This window comes from Entelurus aequoreus, linkage group LG15 (assembly GCF_033978785.1).
Source record: "Entelurus aequoreus isolate RoL-2023_Sb linkage group LG15, RoL_Eaeq_v1.1, whole genome shotgun sequence".
NCBI classification, from domain to species: domain Eukaryota; kingdom Metazoa; phylum Chordata; class Actinopteri; order Syngnathiformes; family Syngnathidae; genus Entelurus; species Entelurus aequoreus.
The window spans coordinates 10,693,159-10,715,138 of NC_084745.1; the positions used below are offsets into that span (position 1 = coordinate 10,693,159).

Consider the following 21,980-nt stretch of genomic DNA (forward strand, 5'->3'; position numbering starts at 1 on the left):
TCGTGTTTGTGTCTTCTCTCAATTGCTCTGTTTATTGCAGTTGCTGGGTTGGGTTTGGTTTTGGAATTGGATTGCATTGTTATGGTATTGGTGTATTGTTTTGTTGGATTTATTAATTAAAAAAAATACTAAAAAAAATATAATAATAATGATAAAAGTTTTTTTTTTAAATCGATTTTTTAAAAATAAGAATCGATTCTGAATCGCACAACGTGAGAATTGCGATTCGAATTCGAATCGATTTTTTCCCACACCCCTAATATATATATATAATGATTCCCGGGCACGGCCACCGCTGCTGCTCACTGCTCCCCTTACCTCCCAGGGGGTGATGGGTCAAATGCAGAGAATAATTTCGCCACACCTCGTGTGTGTGTGACAATCATTGGCACTTTAACTTTTTATATATATATATATATATATATATATATATATATATATATATATATATATATATATATATATATATATATATATATATATATATATGTATATATATATATATATATATATATATATATATATATATATATATATATATATATATATATATATATATATATGTATATATATGTATATATATATATATGTATATATATATATGTATATATATATATATATATATATATATATGTATATATATATATATATATATATATATATATATGTATATATATATATGTATATATATGTATATATATATATATATGTATATGTATATATACATATGTATATATATATATATATATATATATATATATATATATATATATATATATAAAAAGTTAAAGTGCCAATGATTGTCACACACACACGAGGTGTGGCGAAATTATTCTCTGCATTTGACCCATCACCCCCTGGGAGGTAAGGGGAGCAGTGAATGTTGCAGTTTATAAATAAAGGTTTATCAAATTTAAAAAAACAAAAAAACAAATACAATTAAAAGTCAATAATAATCCTCTTTTGAGGTAGACTGTTTGCCTCTATTCAAAATATTTGTATTGTCATTTGCTGTCCTTCATACAGTTTCTCGCAAGATCTTTTGCCTCGAAACTTACCAATAACAAAGGACGATCTGAGGGGAAATAAAACGTTGAGGTGAACAAAATGCAGGCAGTGCAATGTGTTGATATAACGCGCATCAATCGTCCATGTTTTCATGCGAGCAAAACACACAATTTGGTGCTAAAACGGTTTGTGTTTAGAGAACCAAATTAGCATGGCTAGCTTACCTTCAACCACTGTACGGCATTGGGCTGTGTTTTAGTAGCCCTCAATGTGCCTGTCCAATTAGTCATACAAAGTACAATTTATCATGAGCTGCCACGGTTGTAGCCATATAAAACAGATCACGATAAGAGGGAAATCTAAAATTACGTGGCACAAAAAGCGCACGGACGGGAAATAACAAATCACACAACCCTCAATTGTGAACAGGCGCTCTTTGGGCTCACTCGTAAGCGGGGTCTTGAGCCGAGCTGAAGCAAGGAGTGCTGTTAGCAACATGATGGCGGCGTCGTCCAGTCCGCAGGTGTTATCTCTCTATCGGATGCTCTTAAGAGAAAGCAGCAACTTCAACTCGTACAATTACAGGCAAGTGATGCGCGTCAATAAGTTACAATCCTTTCACCGGTTGATTTAACCGTTCAGCGAGCTGTGTGATGCATGCTAATGTAGCCGGTGTGTTTGTCTCTGACGTCACTGAATCCACATTGTTATTTAACATGTTAAATTATGGAACATTTTCTCTCTCGGTATATTGATGCATAACAATATTTTATGTCTACTAAACCACCTTTTAATACATTAATTAGTGTATAGTATAATGCCCTAATTGTCTCTCTTTAAATTACACAGTCGTGCAAATGTTGTTTCTATGGAAACTGTATTAATTGTCCATCATGTTCCAGCTAAAACGTTTGTGTTAATATAATAATAATTGAGCGATTTGTGTTAGTACAATAATGAGAGTGTGTATATATTTGACCCCTGGGGACAAATGCAGGAGTTTTAATTGAATTGAATAATAGTCTAACTCACCCATAAGTGAGTCGCTAATTGGCTTACTTCAATTTCATTGGTTTTACTTTCAGTTTCACTTCCTTTTAGTTTGTTAATCCCTAGTAATCCCTCTAGCTCAGTGGTTTTTAACCTTGTTGGAGGTACCGAACCCCACCAGTTTCATATGCGCATTCACCGAACCCGAACCGTAATCATAAAATAATGTTATTATTAGGGATGTCCGATATTCCGATATTGTCCAACTCTTAATTACCGATACCGATATATACAGTCGTGGAATTAACACATTATTATGCCTAATTTGGACAACCAGGTATGGTGAAGATAAGGTCCTTTTTAAAAAAAGTTATAAAATAAGATAAAGAAATTAAAAACATTTTCTTGAATAAAAAAGTAAGTAAAACAGTTACATAGAAACTAGTAATTAATGAAAATGAGTCAAATTAACGGTTAAAGGTTAGTACTATTAGTGGACCAGCATCACGCACAATCATGTGTGCTTATGGACTGTATCCCTTGCAGACTGTATTGATATATATTGATATATAATGTAGGAACCAGAATATTAATAACAGAAAGAAACAACCCTTTTGTGTGAATGGGGGAGGGAGTTTTTTTGGGTTGGTGCACTAATTGTAAGTGTATCTTGTGTTTTTTATGTTGATTTCATAAAAATAAAAACGATACCGATAACAAAAAAAACGATACCGGTAATTTCCGATAATACATTTTAAACATCTCTAGTTTATTATATTAAAGAAATACTAATAAAGATATGTAAGTAAGTGGAATTGGGCTGGACATATCAGTAGAACAGATAATAGATGGACTTCCCTAATGACATCATGGAGACCCATGGATGGGAGCTGAAATAGAGGAAGACAAAGAGTGAGATGGCGAGATGAAATAGACAAATATTGGGGAACAGTGCAGTGGCAGGGAGCAGCTAGAGATCGTTCACAATGGCAGAAACATGCTGAGGCTTTCGTCCAGCAGTGGACTGACAACGGCTGATGATGATGAATAAAGATATATTTTACAAACGGAAAGTTACAGGAATGGACACATGATTCCATGTTTACATCTCATTGTGCAACATGTGAATGTTTTAGTGGGAAATAAATGCGATATCTGAAAGGGGTACACATTATTTCCAAAACAGGACCCCCGCCCAGACATATAATACTAGTACACAGCTCATGAAAAACAATATGTTATAGTCAGTGTAAGTGGGCCAAAACACTTATATTAGAAAATAATCTCATGGAATTGACTGCTGTCATTTGATTACAATAATAAAACATTGAACTTGTTATTTAGTCAGGTTTGGGACAGGTGTGCGTGCACGTTTGACGTCGCTCAGATGTGCTCCACTGAATGAGTTTTTGTGTTTGCACATATGGAAAATTAGAGGGATCATTGTTTGGGGGGTATCCATATAACGCCGACAGGGAGAAGTTTTTGTTTACACGATGAGTCGGGTGTGTCTTGACCTCCGCGGCGGAGGCTCTGCCGAACCCCTGAGGCCGACTCACCGAGCCCAGGTTAAGAACCACTGCTCTAGCTGTACAGTTCCTGCCTCAGCATTTTCGCCCAGATAAGAAACTCACAAAGGCACCACATTCAGTGTTAAAGAGAGAGACTCAACAGGAGAAGATAGTACCACCAATGCACTTGTTGATTGTCAAGAGGTGACCTGAATGTGTCAAGACGTCGCTGCAGGCTCTGAAACGGCAGCTGACGCCGGCGCCGGGCAGAACCTCCTGCAAGTCGCGGCGGAGATGTTTGCTGAGTCTGAGAGAAGAGGAGATGGAAATAAGAGCAGAAGAGAGATGAAACTTTGATGAATCTCTGCAAGAGAAAGTGCTTCAGTGCAGCTCCTATGAGTCACAGGGAAGAGGAAACAACAGCAAATGTTTGTCGGATCAGAATCAGGCCGGAAGGTTCCCCCCCCCCCCAATGTCAAATAATGTAAAAAAAAGAGTTTTCTTTTTATCTCCTCCTCATCTCGCTCTGTCTTCTTTCCCTCCGTCTTATAAAACGCATTTGCTCGTCATCCCTCCATCATGTCCTTGTACGCCGCTCGTGTTTAACGACGGCTCGTAAATCCGATCCATCGCTGCTTTACTGGCTCGGCCTTAAATCCTAAATGAGCAGCGCGCACGCACACAAATAAAAAGAGTGAAAGTGAAACTTCTCAAGGTGGCAGAGGAGAAGCCAGCTGTGCCACATGCAGCCCTGCTCCATCAAGAGGACCAATGCAGGCCAGTAATTGGTTTCCCCCCCAGAACTTGACATGTATTCACAAAACAACATCATTAGAGTCCTGGCCTGTCCTAACAGGAGGTGGACCACATCGTTGTGTACACTCCCTCTCCTGGCCGACTATCGGTTTATTGATCTCCAGCGTGGTGTTTTCTGTCCACAAGCCTTACAAATCAAATTAGCGCTGACAGAGCCCAGTCGCTCAGACTCGGGCGACCTACGCCTGCGACCCGCGCCCCTCAGCTGTCAACTTGCAGTAATTTGGCCGTGAAGTCCATCCAGTTGAGTTTGGATCAGAATCACTATACCATTTATGACTTTATTCCATCCAGATTTGTTGTTGTTGTACAGCTTCTCCTTAGGCTTTTGTCCTCCAGTTTTTTTTAAAAACTCTGCTATAATGTAAAAAAACTAGTTTTTAATGACGTTCTAACAGTAATATGATTCCCCAGTGCCTGTTTATGACCGCAAACTTGAGAAAAATCTTTCATCTCTTTGATTATTCACTCCACTTTTAAAGGAAGAGGCGCTCAAATGCTTGCTTTTGAAGTTGTGTCTTCATGATATCATGAAAGTAAAATAAACAAACTTCTCCCATCGACATGATACTGCGTCTGACCGGCCCCAAGTATCAGTGACGTGCAGTCACTAGAGGCAGGGGAGGCGGGGCCTCACCTGCCATCATGGAAAGAAAAAAATGTAAAAAGAAAAAAAATTAATTAAATTGTTATATGTATCCAGTGATTATACTATAAAGTTATTTTCCATTTAACTTCACCAGTTTTAGATTATTTTTATTCAAAATCGCTGAATTTTCACATTTGCCGTTCAAATACTGAGAAGAGACGGTGCGGGGATCAGCAGCCAGTTGAGGCACGTCACTGCGTTGAGCCTCAACATGGATTGCGCAATGACTCGGCTAACTGCTGGCCTGCTGTGCAGTGAGACCGTATTGCTATATGAATTATATTATACATTTCCATAGTTTAGTTAGCTGAGGTATATAATGTACAGTGTATTTTGTCAACAACTGTATGTGTGTAACGTATTTCTTGTGCTGAGCGATCATAAAACTGCTGCGAAGACGCACTGGCTGAGGCTCGCAGTAATCCCGCCTCCTGGTGGTAGAGGGCGGTAGTGATCCCAGATATCAGTAACCCCGCCTCCTTGTGCCGGTGCACCCTCGCCGTAGAAAACGGGGGTGCATGTTATATCAACTAAAGCCCACACTTATACTTTCCAAGTGCAAGATTGAATCTATTGTAACCTATTTTTATGGGCTCTCCTCTTTGTGATGTTAATTCCTGTTACACGCTGTTATACAGTATATGCCTTGCGCTCTTATTTTGAAGGCGCTAAGAGCGGAAGTGATGACACGTTGGAGTGGAGCGGAGGTTTTTGAAAGAAGGTAAATAAAGTGGTCCTCGTGTAAACTGGAGCCTCCGTGTTTATTATTTTGTAGTTTCATACAGTATAGGCGACAATTATAAACCCTCTGTTACACTATTTAAAAAAGTTATTTAATAAGAAGCCAAAAAGTGCAAAAACAATAATGTTCATGTTGGAAGAGTTGTGAATGACCGCAGGGCCACAACATTAGGTACACCTGCAGACTGCAGCACGGATTTCATATTTCATTCATTCACAACTCCTCCAACACGAACATTATTGTTTTTGCACTTTTTGGCTTCTTATTAAATAACTTTTTTAAATAGATTAAATCTTGCACGTGGAAAGTTTAAGTGTGGGCTTTAGTTGATATAACACTCCCGTCAGGGGATGCATTCTACGACGGGAGTGCATTAATCCAGCACAACAGCATGGACTTCATTTATAAGTAAAGGTAAGACCATAATAACATTTTTTAAAATTAAATATGCTTTTTTGTGTGCTACAGTTTGTATGTGTAAAGTTAAAGTTAAGTTAAAGTACCAATGATTGTCACACACACTAGGTGTGGTGAAATTTGTCCTCTGCATTTGACCCATCCCCTTGTTCACCCCCTGGGAGGTGAGGGGAGCAGTGGGCAGCGGCGGCGCCGCGCCCGGGAATACTTTTTGGTGATTTAACCCCCAATTCCAACCCTTGATGCTGAGTGCCAAGCAGGGAAGAATGCTGGTATGAGCTTTTAAACATAATCCGTTAACTGCTGCCAATCAAATGGTGAATAAGATACTCTAGGGTTCATATGTTTGTAAATCTGACTGTGATGAAGTCAGTGCCTCACCAGCCATGAACCTCACCGCACGTCACTGCCAAGTAGGCTTCGCTAAACATCTTAAAATAAGCAGCGGCATGGGACTTGAAGGTTTGATTGTTTTGTTTTTTTGTTGCGATGAGGCTATTTCTTCTCAAAAAGAGGGGGAGCTTGTGTGACCCCAGGGAAGGATAGGATAGAATAGTATAGACTTTATACCACAATGGGGAAATTATGTGGTTGCGGTGCAGATACACAAATAAGGTAAAAACACAAAGTACATAAAATACATTAAAAGAGCACAGAGCTGATGCGACCAGTTTCCACTTTAGCGGCACTATTTCTCCACATAGCTACAAAAGTCAAACACGGGAAAAAAATGAAAATGAGCAATAAATAATACATATTGTGCACATATGATTCCACCATGCTTAGACAAACAAAACAAAAACACCCACATACACCGCTGTGGTCTCTGCTGTGCTCCACACCATCACCTGCTGGGGTGCAGGGCTGCACTGCCAGAGAATGGGACAGACCAAACAAAGCAACCAAGAGAGCCAACTGTGTCCTAGGCTGCCCACTAGCTCTCGGTCAATGTCCAGTCCGCATTGATGAGCGAGACTCCGTCTAGGGAGACCGAAGTGTCCAATACATGCTCGTTTAACCAGAGCTCTGTGAAGAGAGCCAGCCGCTGGTCTCCGGTGCAAACATGGCCATGGCCAAAAGGCTCCCCGGAGGCAGATCTAAAAGTTCCCAAAAAAGCGCCACAGACGTTTCGAAAGTGCAAACCCCTTGTTGCGCAGTCATGAAGGCGCTCGAACTAAAAAGCAGAAAACCAGTGAAAACAAGCGGGGAACATCAACAACACAAAGGAGGAAAGACAAGAGCAGAGAGCTCCTGCAACCAGCAGCCATTACAGCGGCGCTATCTTGGGGGAAAAAGCCATGCTTTATCAGTATGATGCTGCAAAACCTGCTCCGAAAAGCTGTGCACTACAAAACCTGCTCATTGTAGCCAATAAGCCTGACTTCCTTATTTTGATAAAAAGAAAAAAATCAGCAAATCGTTTTATTCATCTTTGTTTTGTAGGTTGAAGTGTTTTATTTAGTGCACTCCTTAGTCAATGTTACTGATCAATTTGCAACCATAATTATTATTTACTGAGTTTATTTAATTTAATTTTGTCAGTAACAAATGGTTTAAGTCGGTCAAAACATGTTGAGTTTAAATAAGAATTAAAAAATGTTTTATTTTGCACTTTAAATATTTTATGTTACAGACTAAAAACAATGTTCATAAAGTTGTTCTTCTGTTGTAAGTTGCTCTATATTTATTTTCTTTTAATGTTAATAAGTATATAATGTTATGCAGAGGTGTACTTACAACAATTTTCAAGACAAATGGTACGGCAGAGAGTGGGGAGGGGGCGCAAATGTTTTCTTCTTCTGGGCGGGTGGGTAAGGGGCCGTAACAGAAAATAATTGAAAAGCACTAGACCAAGGCCAACCTGGCATAATGTTGCTATTAAAATTAAAAGTAATGTTAGCATGTAGCTAACGTAGGTATGCTAGTGTGGCTAATGTTTGTGCCCTCCTGTCCCACTCCTTAATGTTACCTTGTTGTATGTGATGTATGGCAGTGTCTCTTAACCATTGTTGGGCCGTGAGCGCCCCCTAGAGAGACGCCAAAAAGAAAATCTGTTTTTCAGCTATGGCACATATAGGCTGCAGCGGTACCCTGTTGTAATACACTTTCCCACCACTCGTGGCAGTAATGACAGTATTTAACAAACTGAAGTCTGGAGCTAAAGTCATAGAGGTTTCTTAAAAGCGCACCAATTATGACTAAAGTTGTGAAACTTAATTTTTATTTGCACTTTAATTTGATTGACAGTTTAAGAAAATATATTATTATTTATAGAGATGTCCGATAATATCGGACTGACGATATTATCGGCCGATAAATGCTTTAAAATGTAATATCGGAAATTATCGGTATCGGTTTCATAAAGTAAAATGTATTACTTTTTAAAACGCCGCTGTACGGAGTGGTACGCGGACGTAGGGAGAAGTACAGAGCGCCAATAAACCTTAAAGGCACTGCCTTTGCGTGCCGGCCCAATCACATAATATCTACGGCTTTTCACACACACAAGTGAATGCCACGCATACTTGGTCAACAGCCATACAGGTCACACTGAGGGTAGCCGTATAAACAACTTAAACACTGTTACAAATATGCTCCACACTGTGAACTCACACTAAACAAGAATGACAAACACATTTCGGGAGAACATCCGCACCGTAACACAAATGAACACAACAGAACAAATACCCAGAACCCCTTGCAGCACTAACTCTTCCGGGAGGCTACAATATACACCCCCCGCTACCCCCTACCCCCCGCCCCCCACCTCAACCCCGCCCACCTCAACCTACTCATGCTCTCTCAGGGAGAGCATGTCCCAAATTCCAAGCTGCTGTTTTGAGGCATGTTAAAAAAAATAATGCACTTTGTGACTTCAATAATAAATATGGCAGTGCCATGTTGGCATTTTTTTCCATAACTTGAGTTGATTTATTTTGGTTTTCCTCGTTACATTGTTTAATGCATCCAGCGGGGCATCACAACAACATTAGGCATAATAATATGTTAATTCCACAACTGTATATATCAGTATCGGTTGATATCGGAATCGGTAATTAAGAGTTGGACAATATCGGATATCGGCAAAAAAGCCATTATCGGACATCGCTAAAAGTCATAGAGGTTTCTTAAAAGCGCAACAATTACGACTAAAGTTTTGAAACTTAATTTTCATTTGCACTTTAATTTGATGGACAGTTTAAGAAAATATATTATTATTTATTATGAATTCAGTTAGAATTTATGTTTTAGCACTGCATAATTGTATGTTCATTTATTCTCTTTTTATACCGTATATTTAACTAGTATTTATTTTTTGGTTGTTATTTTTTTAGGTTCATCCTGTTACAGTAAACTGCAAGTAGGTTATATATAGTTATTAAAAAAGTTATTACAATCAGAAGTAAGCTTACGAACTCAGTGTTAATATTTGAGTGGGCCTCGGGCGCCCCTGTAGTGGAAGAGTTGGACCCCGAGCCCAAAAAGGTTAAGAACCCCTGATCAACGTTCCCTCTAAGGTGCGTGCCTGTGCAATTGCGCACTGCTCAAGCGTCCTCTGCGCACGGCAAATCTATGCCACGCACAAAATCAAATAAAAAAATAAGCGCATAACAATTTTCGACACACGGACACGACAGAGAAAACAGTTTTCGTCATCATTGTTCAAATATTGTAACGTCTGTCGAGACGCTTTTAGGACATTAATTCCATCCATCACTTTACTGAGCAAAAGTCTTTATTGTCGGCCATAAGCACATCACCAAAACATTAGTAAAAAAATATATATCTAGCAAAAGTGGTCATTTTCTGCAGTACAAACCAGACCAAAAGCAACTTTGTTATATCAACAGCAGCCGCTCGCTCTTTCTCACTTGCGCCAACACATGCACATATGGCACTTAGCCAGTGATGCGTTTACAGCCACACAAAAAGTCGGACAACTCCAACACCACACATAAAGTGTCATTCCAGGTCGTTACTCTATGATTTAACAATCAAATGTGTGCTTATTCTAGTGTCATTTATTAGGAATCTTAATTTATAAATATTAATCATGAAATGCTGTTAGTATATTAAATAAATATTAATAAAAATATTTTTTTTTACAAACAGGAAGTTGCAGGAATGTACACATGATCCCCTGCTTACATCTCATTGTGCAACATGTGAATGTTTTAATGGGAACTAAATGCAATGTCTGAAAGGGGTACAAATTATTTCCAAAGCAGGACCTCCACCCAGACAAACAATACAAGTACACAGTTCATGAAAAACAATATTTGTTGTTATTGTCTTTGTAAGTGGGCCTAAACACTTATATTAGAAAATCATCTCATGTTGCTCACATGGGCTCCACTGAATGCTCAGGGAGTTTTTGCGTTTGCTCACACGCATGAAAAATTAGAGGGAACATTGCCCCTGATGTATGGCATCTGTTACGTGTATATGTAACAAGTGAGTAATAACATTCACACAAAAATGGCATGTCAGTAGCTGGGCTCACTAAAAGATAAAGTCAAGCAGCAAGGCTAATTTTGGACAACACATTTCCAAGACACTATTTTGGGACTTGTATGGTGACTTTGTAGCTCACATGACGATAAAGTGTGTTTGTGTGTTGCAGGACCTATGCATTGCGGAGGGTGCGCGATGCCTTCAGGGCCAACAGGAAAGTAGACGACCCCAAAAGAGTGGAGACGCTGATGTTGGACGGCTGGCAGTCGCTGGCACTGATAAAGAGACAGGTGATGGCCACACTCAGATGTACACTCGTCTCACGCGGCGCCCCGTGAGTTCCCCTCATGAGGTCGTTGGTTCTAGTCGTCGTCGCCGCCGCCTTTTTGTGTGTGTATTGTTGTAACTCGGTAAGGGAGTAAAGATGATGGATTGCAGCCGCAGATCTAAATCAGCAAGTTGTGTTTAATGAGCAGAGGAAGCGCGTCTGTGTTTAACAGCAAGTCTTTAAAGGGGGGGGGGGAGGGGGAGCAGGGAGGAAGAGGAGGATTGCAGAGGCGGTTTGATGGATAGATTCACTCACAGGTTGTCTGCCTGCTGCCACTAGTGCAGCGTGTGTGTACGTGTGTGTGTGTGTGGCCATTAGTGCTGCTTAATGTCACCCCGGTGTCACTCAGCCTTGGTTTCCATTCTGTCATTCCGGGTTACTTCGACACAATGCCAGTCAGGCGACAGTAAATCTCTCCAGGGGAGTTTTTACCTGTCAGGTGCATTGCCAAAGCGAGGCCCAGCCAACGGCGCCCCTGCTGGCTGCACCCGCGTAGCGCGCTCCACGGCGTCTGTCATCAACAGTCAATCTATTGTTCCGGCCGCACGTGTGCACTTTTGGTGCGGCGCGGTCGTGAGATCGCCCCTCAGTGATGATGCACTCTGCGCTTTTGGGAATGCCGCGCAGACGAAAGTAGGACAACACCCTGCGTGAACGCCTGCGTCACCTCCTCCTCCTGCCCCCTCTCATTTGCCTCACCCTAAGCCCCGCCCCCTCTCTGCTCTCCCGCCTGTGTTCGTCCTCCCTCGTTCAATCAGTGGAAATCCGCAGCCCCCGTCTACCCGCCTTCCTGCCTGCATCTCCTGGAATCTGTGCACCCTCAAGGCTGCTGCTGCTACACAACACCGTAACAGCCAAGATTATAACCCCTGTGTTCTTCTTTTTTTTTTTACCCTTGCTCTTTGAAAGTTGATCCGTGTATGTCAGGTGACCTTTCTCCCGGTGACCAGGTGTCTGTCTGATCTTTGTCCGTGCGCAAGAAAATTAAGTGAACACGCACCTGCCAGTCCACTCCTAATGAATTACATTGTTCATGAGTTACAATTACCAGCAGCTGATTGGTTGGCCCTGCCTGTCTGATGAGACGGTGCAAAATATGAGACTGCAGCGGAGAGAAAAAAATAATTGAGGTGTGTGTTGATGTTAAATGTCAAGACACAGGCACATCGATGACGCTCACAGGCAGACGGCGGTGGTATCGCTTTCACACGAGTTGTGGCTTCCTGCCGTGGAATCTCATTTTTCATACGGGATCTCTTCTCCGCCATGTTGGGAGAAGACCTTTATTTAATATATATATATATATATCTGACGGTGAGGTTTGGGGGGGGGGGCTGTGTTAGATGACGTCGTCTAATTTGCATATTTACCCGTGAACACATAACTGACGCAAAATAAGGGAAATTCCCTCCCTCCCTCAACTCGGACGAGTTTCATTTGAAAGTGTTTATGACTATGTTTACTCTGCAGGCCAAATTGGATTTTTTTTCAAACTGATTTTCTCCAGCTGACTGTTGACATGTGGCCCCCAATGTGTCCTCTACGTCAGTGTTTTTCTACCTTTTTTGAGCCAAGGCACATTTTTTTCATTGAAAAAATCAGAGGCACACCACCAACAGAACTCATTCAAAAATGAAAGTCAGCAGCCGATATTGATAGTAAAAAGTTGTTGTCGCAATTGTTGGATATGACTTTAAACCATAACCAAGCATGCATCAGTATAGCTCTTGTCTCAAAGTAGGTGTACTGTCACCACCTGTCACATCACGCCGTTTTTTTGCTGTTTTCCTGCGTCGGTGTAGTGTTTTAGTTCTTGTCTTGCGCTCCTATTTTGGTGGTTTTTTCTCTTTATTTGGTATTTTCCTGTAGCAGTTTCATGTCTTCCTTGACCGCTATTCCCCACACCTGCTTTGTTTTAGCAATCAATAATATTTCAGTGGTTTTTATCCTTCTTTGTGGGGACATTGTTGATTGTCATGTCATGTTCGGATGTACTTTGTGGACGCCGTCCTCTGCTCCACAGCAAGTCTTTGCTGTCGTCCAGCATTCTGTTTTTGTTTACTTTGTAGCCAGTTCAGTTTTAGTTTCATTCTGCATAGCCTTCCCTAAGCTTCAATGCCTTTTCTTAGGGGCACTCACCTTTTGTTTATTTTTGGTTTAAGCATTAGATACCTTTTTACCTGCACACTGCCTCCCGCTGTTTCCAACATCTACAAAGCATTTAGCTACCTGCTGCCACCTACTGATATGGAAGAGTATTACATGGTTACTCTGCCGATCTCCAGACAGTACAGACACTCAACAACGGCACATTATTTGCGGATTATAATTACTGGTTTGCAAAAAATATTTTTAACCCAAATAGGTGAAATTAGATAATCTCCCACGGCACACCAGACTGTATCTCACAGCACACTAGTGTGCCACGGCACAGTGGTTGAAAAACACTGCTCTACGTCACTTTCATGCGCAGTGCGATAAAGTCAAAACAAATGAAGTTGACCGGGACGAAGTCGCTACTACTAAAAAATAAAATAAAAGTCGCCACACCTTTTAAAAATGAGTGTTTTTTCATGTGAAAATAAATGAAAGTAATATAATGTATGAATGGATGTATATAGTGTAATATATTTGGGAGGGGGCAGGACGGTGGAACGGGAGTTAGTGCATGTAGAGGCAGGGATTTGTTTCTCACTTGTCACTTGGGATAGTGTGGGTGTGTGGGCGGAGTGTGTGTGGGGCTGAATGATTGCTAAATGAATAACACCTGCACCAATTTTTTTGTCTTGTATGGAGAGAGAGTGAACCAGGGTGCCGTTACTTCTGTTGACCGCAAAAGGACCGCAAATCCATCTGCATGTAATGTATTGTATTTAAAATAAATCACCCTCAAAATGGCAGTAATGACTTCATGTTGCATCCTTGGACCCAGCGTGTCAGACAGAGCCTTGCTTTCCACTCTCAAAGACTACCGTATTTTTCGGACTATAAGTCGCAGTTTTTTTCATATTTTGGCCGGAGGTGCGACTTATACTCAGGAGCGACTTATGTGTTAAATTATTAACACATTACCGTAAAAAAAAAAATATATCAAATAATATTATTTAGCTCATTCACGTAAGAGACTAGACGTATAAGATTTCATGGGATTTAGCGATTAGAAGTGACAGATTGTTTGGTAAACGTATAGCATGTTCTATATGTTATAGTTATTTGAATGACTCTTACCATAATATGTTACGTTAACATACCAGGCACGTTCTCAGTTGGTTATTTATGCCTCATATAACGTACACTTATTCAGCCTGTTGTTCACTATTCTTTATTTATTTATTTTAAATTGCCTTTCAAATGTCTATTCTTGGTGTTGGGTTTTATCAAATACATTTCCCCCAAAAATGCGACTTATACTCCAGTGCGACTTATATATGTTTTTTTTAGAGATGTCCGATAATGGCTTTTTGCCAATATCGGATATTCCGATATTGTCCCACTCTTTAATTACCGATACCGATATCAACCGATACAGATATACACAGTCGTGGAATTAACACATTATTATGCCTAATTTGGACAACCAGGTATGGTGAAGATAAGGTCCTTTTTTAAAAAAATAATAAGATAAATTAATTAATTACATTTTCTTGAATAAAAAAGAAAGTAAAACAATATAAAAACAGTTACAAAGAAACTAGTAATTAATGAAAATGAGTAAAATTAACTGTTAAAAATTAGTACTATTAGTGGACCAGCAGCACGCACAATCATGTGTGCTTACGGACTGTATCCCTTGCAGACTGTATTAATATATATTGATATATAATGTAGGAACCAGAATATTAATAACAGAAAGAAACAACCCTTTTGTGTGAATGAGTGTAAATGGGGGAGGGAGGTTTTTTGGGTTGGCGCACTAATTGTAAGTGTATCTTGTGTTTTTTATGTTGATTTAATAAAAAATAAAAACATTTAAAAAACGATACCGATAATAAAAAAACCATACCGATAATTTCCGATATTACATTTTAAAGCATTTATCGGCCGATAATATCAGCTTTTCCTTCTTTATTATGCATTTTTAGGCCGGTGCAACTTATACTCCGGAGCGACTTATAGTCCGAAAAATACGGTAATTGGTTTAGCAATCATCTGCTATTTACTAAATGAAACCCAGCTGTCATACTGACTGTAATGATATCAGAACATCAATAAAACTAAGCACAACATTTGGAGAAGCTATAATGCTTCAAATATATCTCTTAAAATGTTAAAAAAGTCACGTCGATGAAGACACACCGATAGGGTGCTACAGATCGTAACGTCAGAAAGATTGGAAGCGCAAGGGTCAGTTTCAAAGTAAAACGGTTTCAAAATAAGAGTCTCTACCTATTTGAACATCGATAATTTGAATATAATTATGGCGGTCAAGATGCATTTCCGGTGGGCCGCCACTCTGAAATAAATGAAGGGGAAACACAGCAACAATAATGTTGTTTTCGACGGAGGAGAACAGCCTTTGAGAAAAGATTGTGCCTCTGGAAAAAGAGGAGAGGGACCAGAGCACTCTAAACGGGCCTTTAGAAGGCCTGTGAATAATGAATGAGGAGGCTTTAGAAAACACACACAGGACGTTCAAACACTTAAAAGTGCAGCGTCGAGGAGGGAGCAGGCGCGTTCCAACACGTTTGGAACACAGGAAGTCCAAGTTGAGTAGAAGACGTCTAAATGCGTCAAACACAAACGGAAACCATACTTTTAGTACTTTTGCATATAAATATTGTAAATATATAGACTCTGTGACACAAACGTCGGACTCCCGTCATCCTCACAATCAACATCTCCTTCTTGGATGAAGTTTAAAGTGCATCAAGAACATCAAAAGTTATTAGAGCAGCAGGGTTGGCAGACAGGAAGTGAGAGGTCAGATGTGCTGAAGGAGAGGAACTGATGGAGACAGTCCAGCCGCAGCAATTTACATGAAGGCCACGCCTCCTCCCTGCCGATTGGTCCAGAGGGCCACACTCCTACGGCACACGCTGGCCAATCAGGACGTCTCTCACACACCCTCCACGCACAAGCCAGATGAAGTCACCATCAGTGACTTGTTGGTGCATGTCGCCCTCTGGTGGCGACGTGGCGCCATTAACCTCTGGAGGAATAGCTTCTGACTATAAGAAAATATTAATTGATCATGGATTGTTTATGTAATAAAACCGCAAAATATAAAGAAAATCAATTTAAAAAATAAATAAATCGTTCTAATGCTGTAATGAATGTTTGTCCATCTTAAACACACTTAATGTTAAACCTGAAATTAGCATCAGTGGTGTCCAAAGTATGGCCCTCGGGCAATTTGCGGCCCACAGCTAATTTTTAACGGCCCGCGGCACATTCTGAAAATACTATTTAAAAAAATTAATAAAAAATAAATAAATAAAAAATGAATGATTCAAATCATTATTGTTATAATTTATTGACTTATTCAAGGCTCCAATTACTTCACATCAAAAATTCCACTTTTTGGGGATTTTTTTTTTTTTGTGTGTGTGTTTACCATATGTAAAACTAAGTTTTCTTTGACACAAAGGGAATGAAACAAACAAACTTAAAAAAAAATAAAAAAATCTGAAGTTGAAAAGTAAAAAAAAAATGTTTTCACTTATTTTTAATATTTTTATGAGTTTTGGATCCCCAAGAATTTTTGTTGGATTTTTTTAAAACTGTCAATGCTCAACAAATATTAATGAATAAATGTTATGAATGAATGACCTATTGTGTTATTTTTCAATTATTCAAATATTCTACTTTGAATTTTTTTTGGGAAAAATATTGCATATATTGTGTTTTTGCCATTAAAAGGGAGTTTTGACGAAAACGACATAAAAAATTATAAACATTTAAAAAATTATGTTTACAGATAGACCTGAAGTTAAGCGTTGAATAAAAATTATATACTGTGTATATATATGGCTTATTTAAAACAAATAATAATTATGACTGGGACACTTCCAAGTCCCTGGGACCAAACTTGAAGGGAGCCCTAAAAGTAAAAATATATTTATTGAATTGGATTTGCAAATGAAAAACATCAACATCGCCCCTGCATGCTTTAATTTTTCAGTGTGTGGCCCTCAGCAAAAAAGGCATGGACACATCTGGTTTGGACTCAGCAGTTTGTGCAGCACAGCGGCGTCACACATGACCATAATTGGCCCTTGCATTTGAACACATTGGGTAATATTGACACAGTGACATGCCGCCTGGAAACACACACCGTACACAAACAAAGTGGGTAAATAATAAGTAATAAAGTCACACGAAATGCCAAAAAGGCAAACATCCGACCAATGAAACATTGCCGCTGTCTTGCAGGTGGCCATTGGCAGCATGTACCAGAGCCAGAAGACGGTGGTGGAGTAGCATGCAGGTGGAGGATGGGGACGTGACATCACAGCCAATCAGCACTTCCCGGTTCTGAGGTGGGAGGGGCCTTGTGGGAGTGTACTCGAGAGGGCTCAGAAGATCCATTGTGAATGTTGTATATTATTTAAAGTCTAAACAAATAAAATCAGTGACACAAGTGAAAAGATCAGAAGGTTCCTATGGCTTTATTCAGGCAGGGAACCAACAAATGAATATGTTGCTGTCATGTAACTTCTTCCTCTGCAGCAACATTGTCGCAGTGAAGAAAGGGAGGGGCGGTCAGGTAAAGGTTTAGCAGGGCGAAGGTAAAGCAGGTGATTGACCGTGCAGCCTGCATCTTTGCTAATAATAGACCAGTGTGTTAGCTTAGGGGCGAGCGTGCCGGTCCCCTTTGCACACAAACACTTATGTTTGTCAGCACCTCGTGCACGTCGTTGTCTGTTAGGACCGTGTTGATCCGGGACTACAAGTACCCTTCAAGAGTTTGTGTTAGTTTGGTGCCGTTGGGAGCCAGCAACATTTGCAGTGTTTTTTTAAGCGTTGTTTGCACTCTGCTTTCACAGTTGTCACTTTCAAGGGAATTGTGCTTGTCATTCACAATCCTTATGTCAGACAAGAACACGTTTTTCTTTTCTTATGCATTCTAACTCATAAATAATCGCTTGCAAAAGTCAACTAACAACGAAGGTCCTATAAAGCGCTCTATAAAACGTCCAAAAATCTGTTTTATTACACAATGTAAGTATATCTGTAATGTAATGTTACATATTTTAGTCATTTTAAGCACACGGCGGCGTAATAATTTCACAGATGCATCACAACAATTGCTTTTCCCTTCGACAACACTACTACTACTCATGAAGTACTTCATGAGAGACAACAAAGTCTACTTTGGGACAAATTATAGTTCATACTCCAACAGGCTCCTTCAGCTTCGTTCCCACAGTGTTCGACTCAAGAACTCCTTCATTCCGCACTCCATCCAGCTGTATAATCACTCGCCATACAGCAATAGATGATATCTGTCTATTACCTGACACCTATGTTTTCTACTTCTTTGTTTTTAATGTCTATTTTCTGCTGGATTTACTCTCTATTTTATGCTGCTGCTGTCACATATACTGTAATATTGTACATGGTAATTGTTATATATTGTATATATGATATAGACCTAATATAATATATCAGTATATATAATATACTGTACATATATTATGTACCGTATTTTTCGGACTATAAGTCGCAGATTTTTTCATAGTTTTTCATAGGTGCGACTTATACTCGGGAGCGACTTATGTGTGAAATTATTAACACATTACCGTAAAATATCAAATAATATTATTTAGCTCATTCACGTAAGAGACTAGACGTACAAGATTTCATGGGATTTAGCGATTAGGAGTGACAGATTGTTTGGTAAACGTATAGCATGTTCTATATGTTATAGTTATTTGAATGACTCTTACCATAATATGTTACGTTAACATACCAGGCACCTTCTCAGTTGGTTATTTATGCCTCATATAACGTACACTTATTCAGTCTGTTGTTCACTATTTTTTATTTATTTTAAATTGCCTTTCAAATGTCTATTCTTGGTGTTGGGTTTTATCAAAAAAATTTCCCCCAAAAATGCGACTTATACTCCAGTGCGACTTATATAGTTTTTTTTCCTTCTTTATTATGCATTTTCGGCAGGTGCGACTTATACTCCGAAAAATACGGTATATATTATGTATATATGTTATATTTTATATCGCTATATTTAGTCTATTTTTACCTGCATTGTCCTTTCCATCCTTACACGTTCCATCATTGTAACTGAGCTACTGTGTGGAACAATTTCCCTTGTGGATCATTAAAGTTTGTCTAAGCCTAAATTATGAGCGCAGAACCTTTTCATTTTTAACCTGAATAAAAGGAGGAAGATCTACACGTTTTAAGAAGCTGTGTGCTAAACAGATCCAGCTTTGGTAATCACTTCTAAGGACTAAACAAGAAATACAAACTACGAACATAATAAAACAATCACTTACTGTACAATGTCTGCTCTCACTGGGATGCTGACTGATGGAACGTTTGTATCTTCTCGTTTGGATGAGGAATTAATCATAATCTTCCTGCAGCTGGAAAAAAAAGTAAACGTGTGTCTTTTGGACGTCAAAGTTGACTAACTTCTCGGTTTATGGCCCCAACCTTCCACTATCCAGGTGATGGTCATGATTTATAATCTAGAATTAAGGTTTACCAATTAAAACGAAGCAGCAACTCAATATGTCAATATCGCAGCATAAGCTAGTTAGCGATCTGTGGTCACTGCGCCACTAAAAGTAGTCCCTTTAACATTAGCACTTATAATAACAATATTGCTAATACTTGGTAACCATTCAGGTCACGAGATGTAAACTGAGTATTGTTGGTGGTTTTTGGATGTTTTTTTTAAAGGGCTTTAGATGCAATGACGTCATGAATCCCATAGCTGACTTTTGCTAGCGTTTATTTATGACTTAGAATGCATAAAGAGTAGAGATGTCCGATAATGGCTTTTTTTGCCCATTTCCGATATTATCCAACTCTTAATTACCGATTCCGATATCAACCGATACCGATATATACAGTCGTGGAATTAACACATTATTATGCCTAATTTTGTTGTGATGCCCCGCTGGATGCATTAAACAATGTAACAAGGTTTTCCAAAATAAATCAACTCAAGTTATGGTAAAAAATGCCAACATGGCACTTTATTATTGAAGTCACAAAGTGCATTATTTTTTTTAGGTTGGCGGGGTTGGTGGGAGGGGACGTCCCGGAAGAGTTAGTGCTGCAAGAGGTTCTGGGTATTTGTTCTGTTGAGTTTATGTTGTGTTACGGTGCGGATGTTCTCCCGAAATGTGTTTGTCATTCTTCTTTGGTGTGGGTTCACAGTGTGGCGCATATTTGTAACAGTGTTAAAGTTGTTTATACGGTCACCCTCAGTGTGACCTGTATGGCTGTTGAACAAGTATGGCTTGCATTCACTTGTGTGTGTAAAAAGCTGTAGATATTATGTGATTGGGCCGGCACGCAAAGGAAGTGCCTTTTAAGGTTTATTGGCGCTCTGTACTTCTCCCTACATCCGTGTACACAGCGGCGTTTTGTAAAGTCATAAATTTTACTTTTTGAAACCGATACCAATAATTTCCGATATTAAATTTTAAAGCATTTATCGGCGGATAATATCGACCGTCCGATATTATCGGACATCCCTAGTTTATTTATGACTTAGGTTTTACTCTCTTTATGCAGCCTATGTGTTCTTGTCTTATGTAGGGGTTGTGAATGATAGACAACATTACAAAAAAGTGCACTTCCCCTTTAATAAACTGAAAGAAGGCAATTTGGCAACATTGGACAAGGTGCCAATGCGACTTTTTGGCACCATGCGAAACAACACGCTTATTGAGGTCAGCCGTGTTTTTGTTTACTTTCACCATTTATGATGTGAACCTAAGAAATGAGTCCAAGTCGGACATTTCCTAACCTCTAATGCTCTGGAATGCACATCAGTCGCTAGTATTGACTGACCAAACACGAAAGGTCACTTTGGTCACGATGGACCTCTTTTGCAGGACTTTGTGTGATGCAGACCTGCTTTAAGAAATGTTTAACCATTGCAATTCATCCTGCTGCATGCTCGTTCTCACAGACCAGAACAGAACCGCGTGGCTCACATCCACAGATGACTTTTATTTCAGCTGGTCGCATCACCTCCGACGCGGTGACATCACGGCGCCAAGTGTAGCTCAGGGGGCGCAGACAAAGTGCTCGTGCAAACCTCGGTACCGCAGCGTGAAGTTCCGGCCGTCGTTGTTGTCCCAGAACTCTCCCTCGTCGCCCCGCAGGTACACGGCGAAGTGGACCGCCGAGCCGGGCTCCATGAAGGGCGGCGTGTACATGGTGAAGCCGTAGCGTGCGCCCGTGCCGCCAGGAAGCTCCGCTTCCTCCAGCAGAGCCTGCGCGTCCACGTGCGAGAGCCAGTCGTTGAAGGTGTAGCGGACCCCGACCTCTGTGTGGGCGCCGCCGCTCAGCACGCGTACGTGGCCGCGCACGTCGAACTGCGTGACGGAGAGCTGCTCCAAGCACACGCGCAGACGCCTGACGCGGCCGTCCGGGTCATGAGGCTCCGGCAGGTCAAAGTGGTGGTCCAGCACCCCCAGCAGGTCTCCTTGGGGAGGGAAGCTGGCGTGACGGGAAAAGACCTTGCTGGGCACGTGCGGCTCCTCCAGCGAGCTGAAGTGTTTGACGCTGGCCAGACTCAAGCCCATGGAGTCTGCGAACTTCACCCGCTTCGGCCCGTTACTCCTGGCCACGGCGGCCAGCAGCGCCGCCGGGCACGCCGGTAGAGACTGGGCCCTCCTGCGATCCGACATGCGCTTCTCCAGCTGGCAGGTGTCATCTTCGTCGGCCAGCGCGTCGTCCCCGTCGCAGTCCGCCCACGGCGCCTCATCCCCGGCCTGCGGTGCCGAGCAGGACATGACGGCAGCCAGGCCAGCCCTAAGTGTGCTGCACGCCGGTCAGAGTCCGTGTGAGGCCCCCGCGCGGGAAGGTTGTATAGAGGAGGGGACACCCCCCCACCCACTGCAACGTCACTACACCCCC

The 21,980-nt window shown here is 40.6% G+C and overlaps 3 protein-coding genes across 8 annotated transcripts in view; 1 reads left to right on the plus strand and 2 right to left on the minus strand.

Annotated features, from left to right (window-relative positions):
• fars2 (phenylalanyl-tRNA synthetase 2, mitochondrial) overlaps positions 1-1,396 on the minus strand; it is a 39,808-nt gene extending 38,412 nt beyond the window's left edge. For 5 of the 6 annotated variants that reach the window (XM_062020806.1, XM_062020811.1, XM_062020809.1 and 2 more), the window contains exon 1: positions 1,059-1,226. The gene's annotated coding sequence lies outside the window, so the exon portion shown is untranslated. The other variant, XM_062020807.1, reaches the window with a different exon arrangement.
• Positions 1,397-1,435: 39 nt separating this feature from the next.
• Positions 1,436-17,505, plus strand: LOC133629799 (LYR motif-containing protein 4B). Its single transcript, XM_062020813.1, has 3 exons — positions 1,436-1,593; positions 10,758-10,878; positions 17,289-17,505. Exons 1-3 carry the CDS (start codon positions 1,505-1,507, stop codon positions 17,334-17,336), a joined length of 258 nt encoding a protein of 85 aa, XP_061876797.1. The 5' UTR covers positions 1,436-1,504; the 3' UTR covers positions 17,337-17,505.
• On the minus strand, positions 16,481-21,914 carry ppp1r3g (protein phosphatase 1 regulatory subunit 3G). The gene has a single exon (XM_062020812.1). It carries the CDS (start codon positions 21,854-21,856, stop codon positions 21,125-21,127), a length of 732 nt encoding a protein of 243 aa, XP_061876796.1. The 5' UTR covers positions 21,857-21,914; the 3' UTR covers positions 16,481-21,124.
• Between the last annotated feature and the right edge of the window lie 66 nt (positions 21,915-21,980).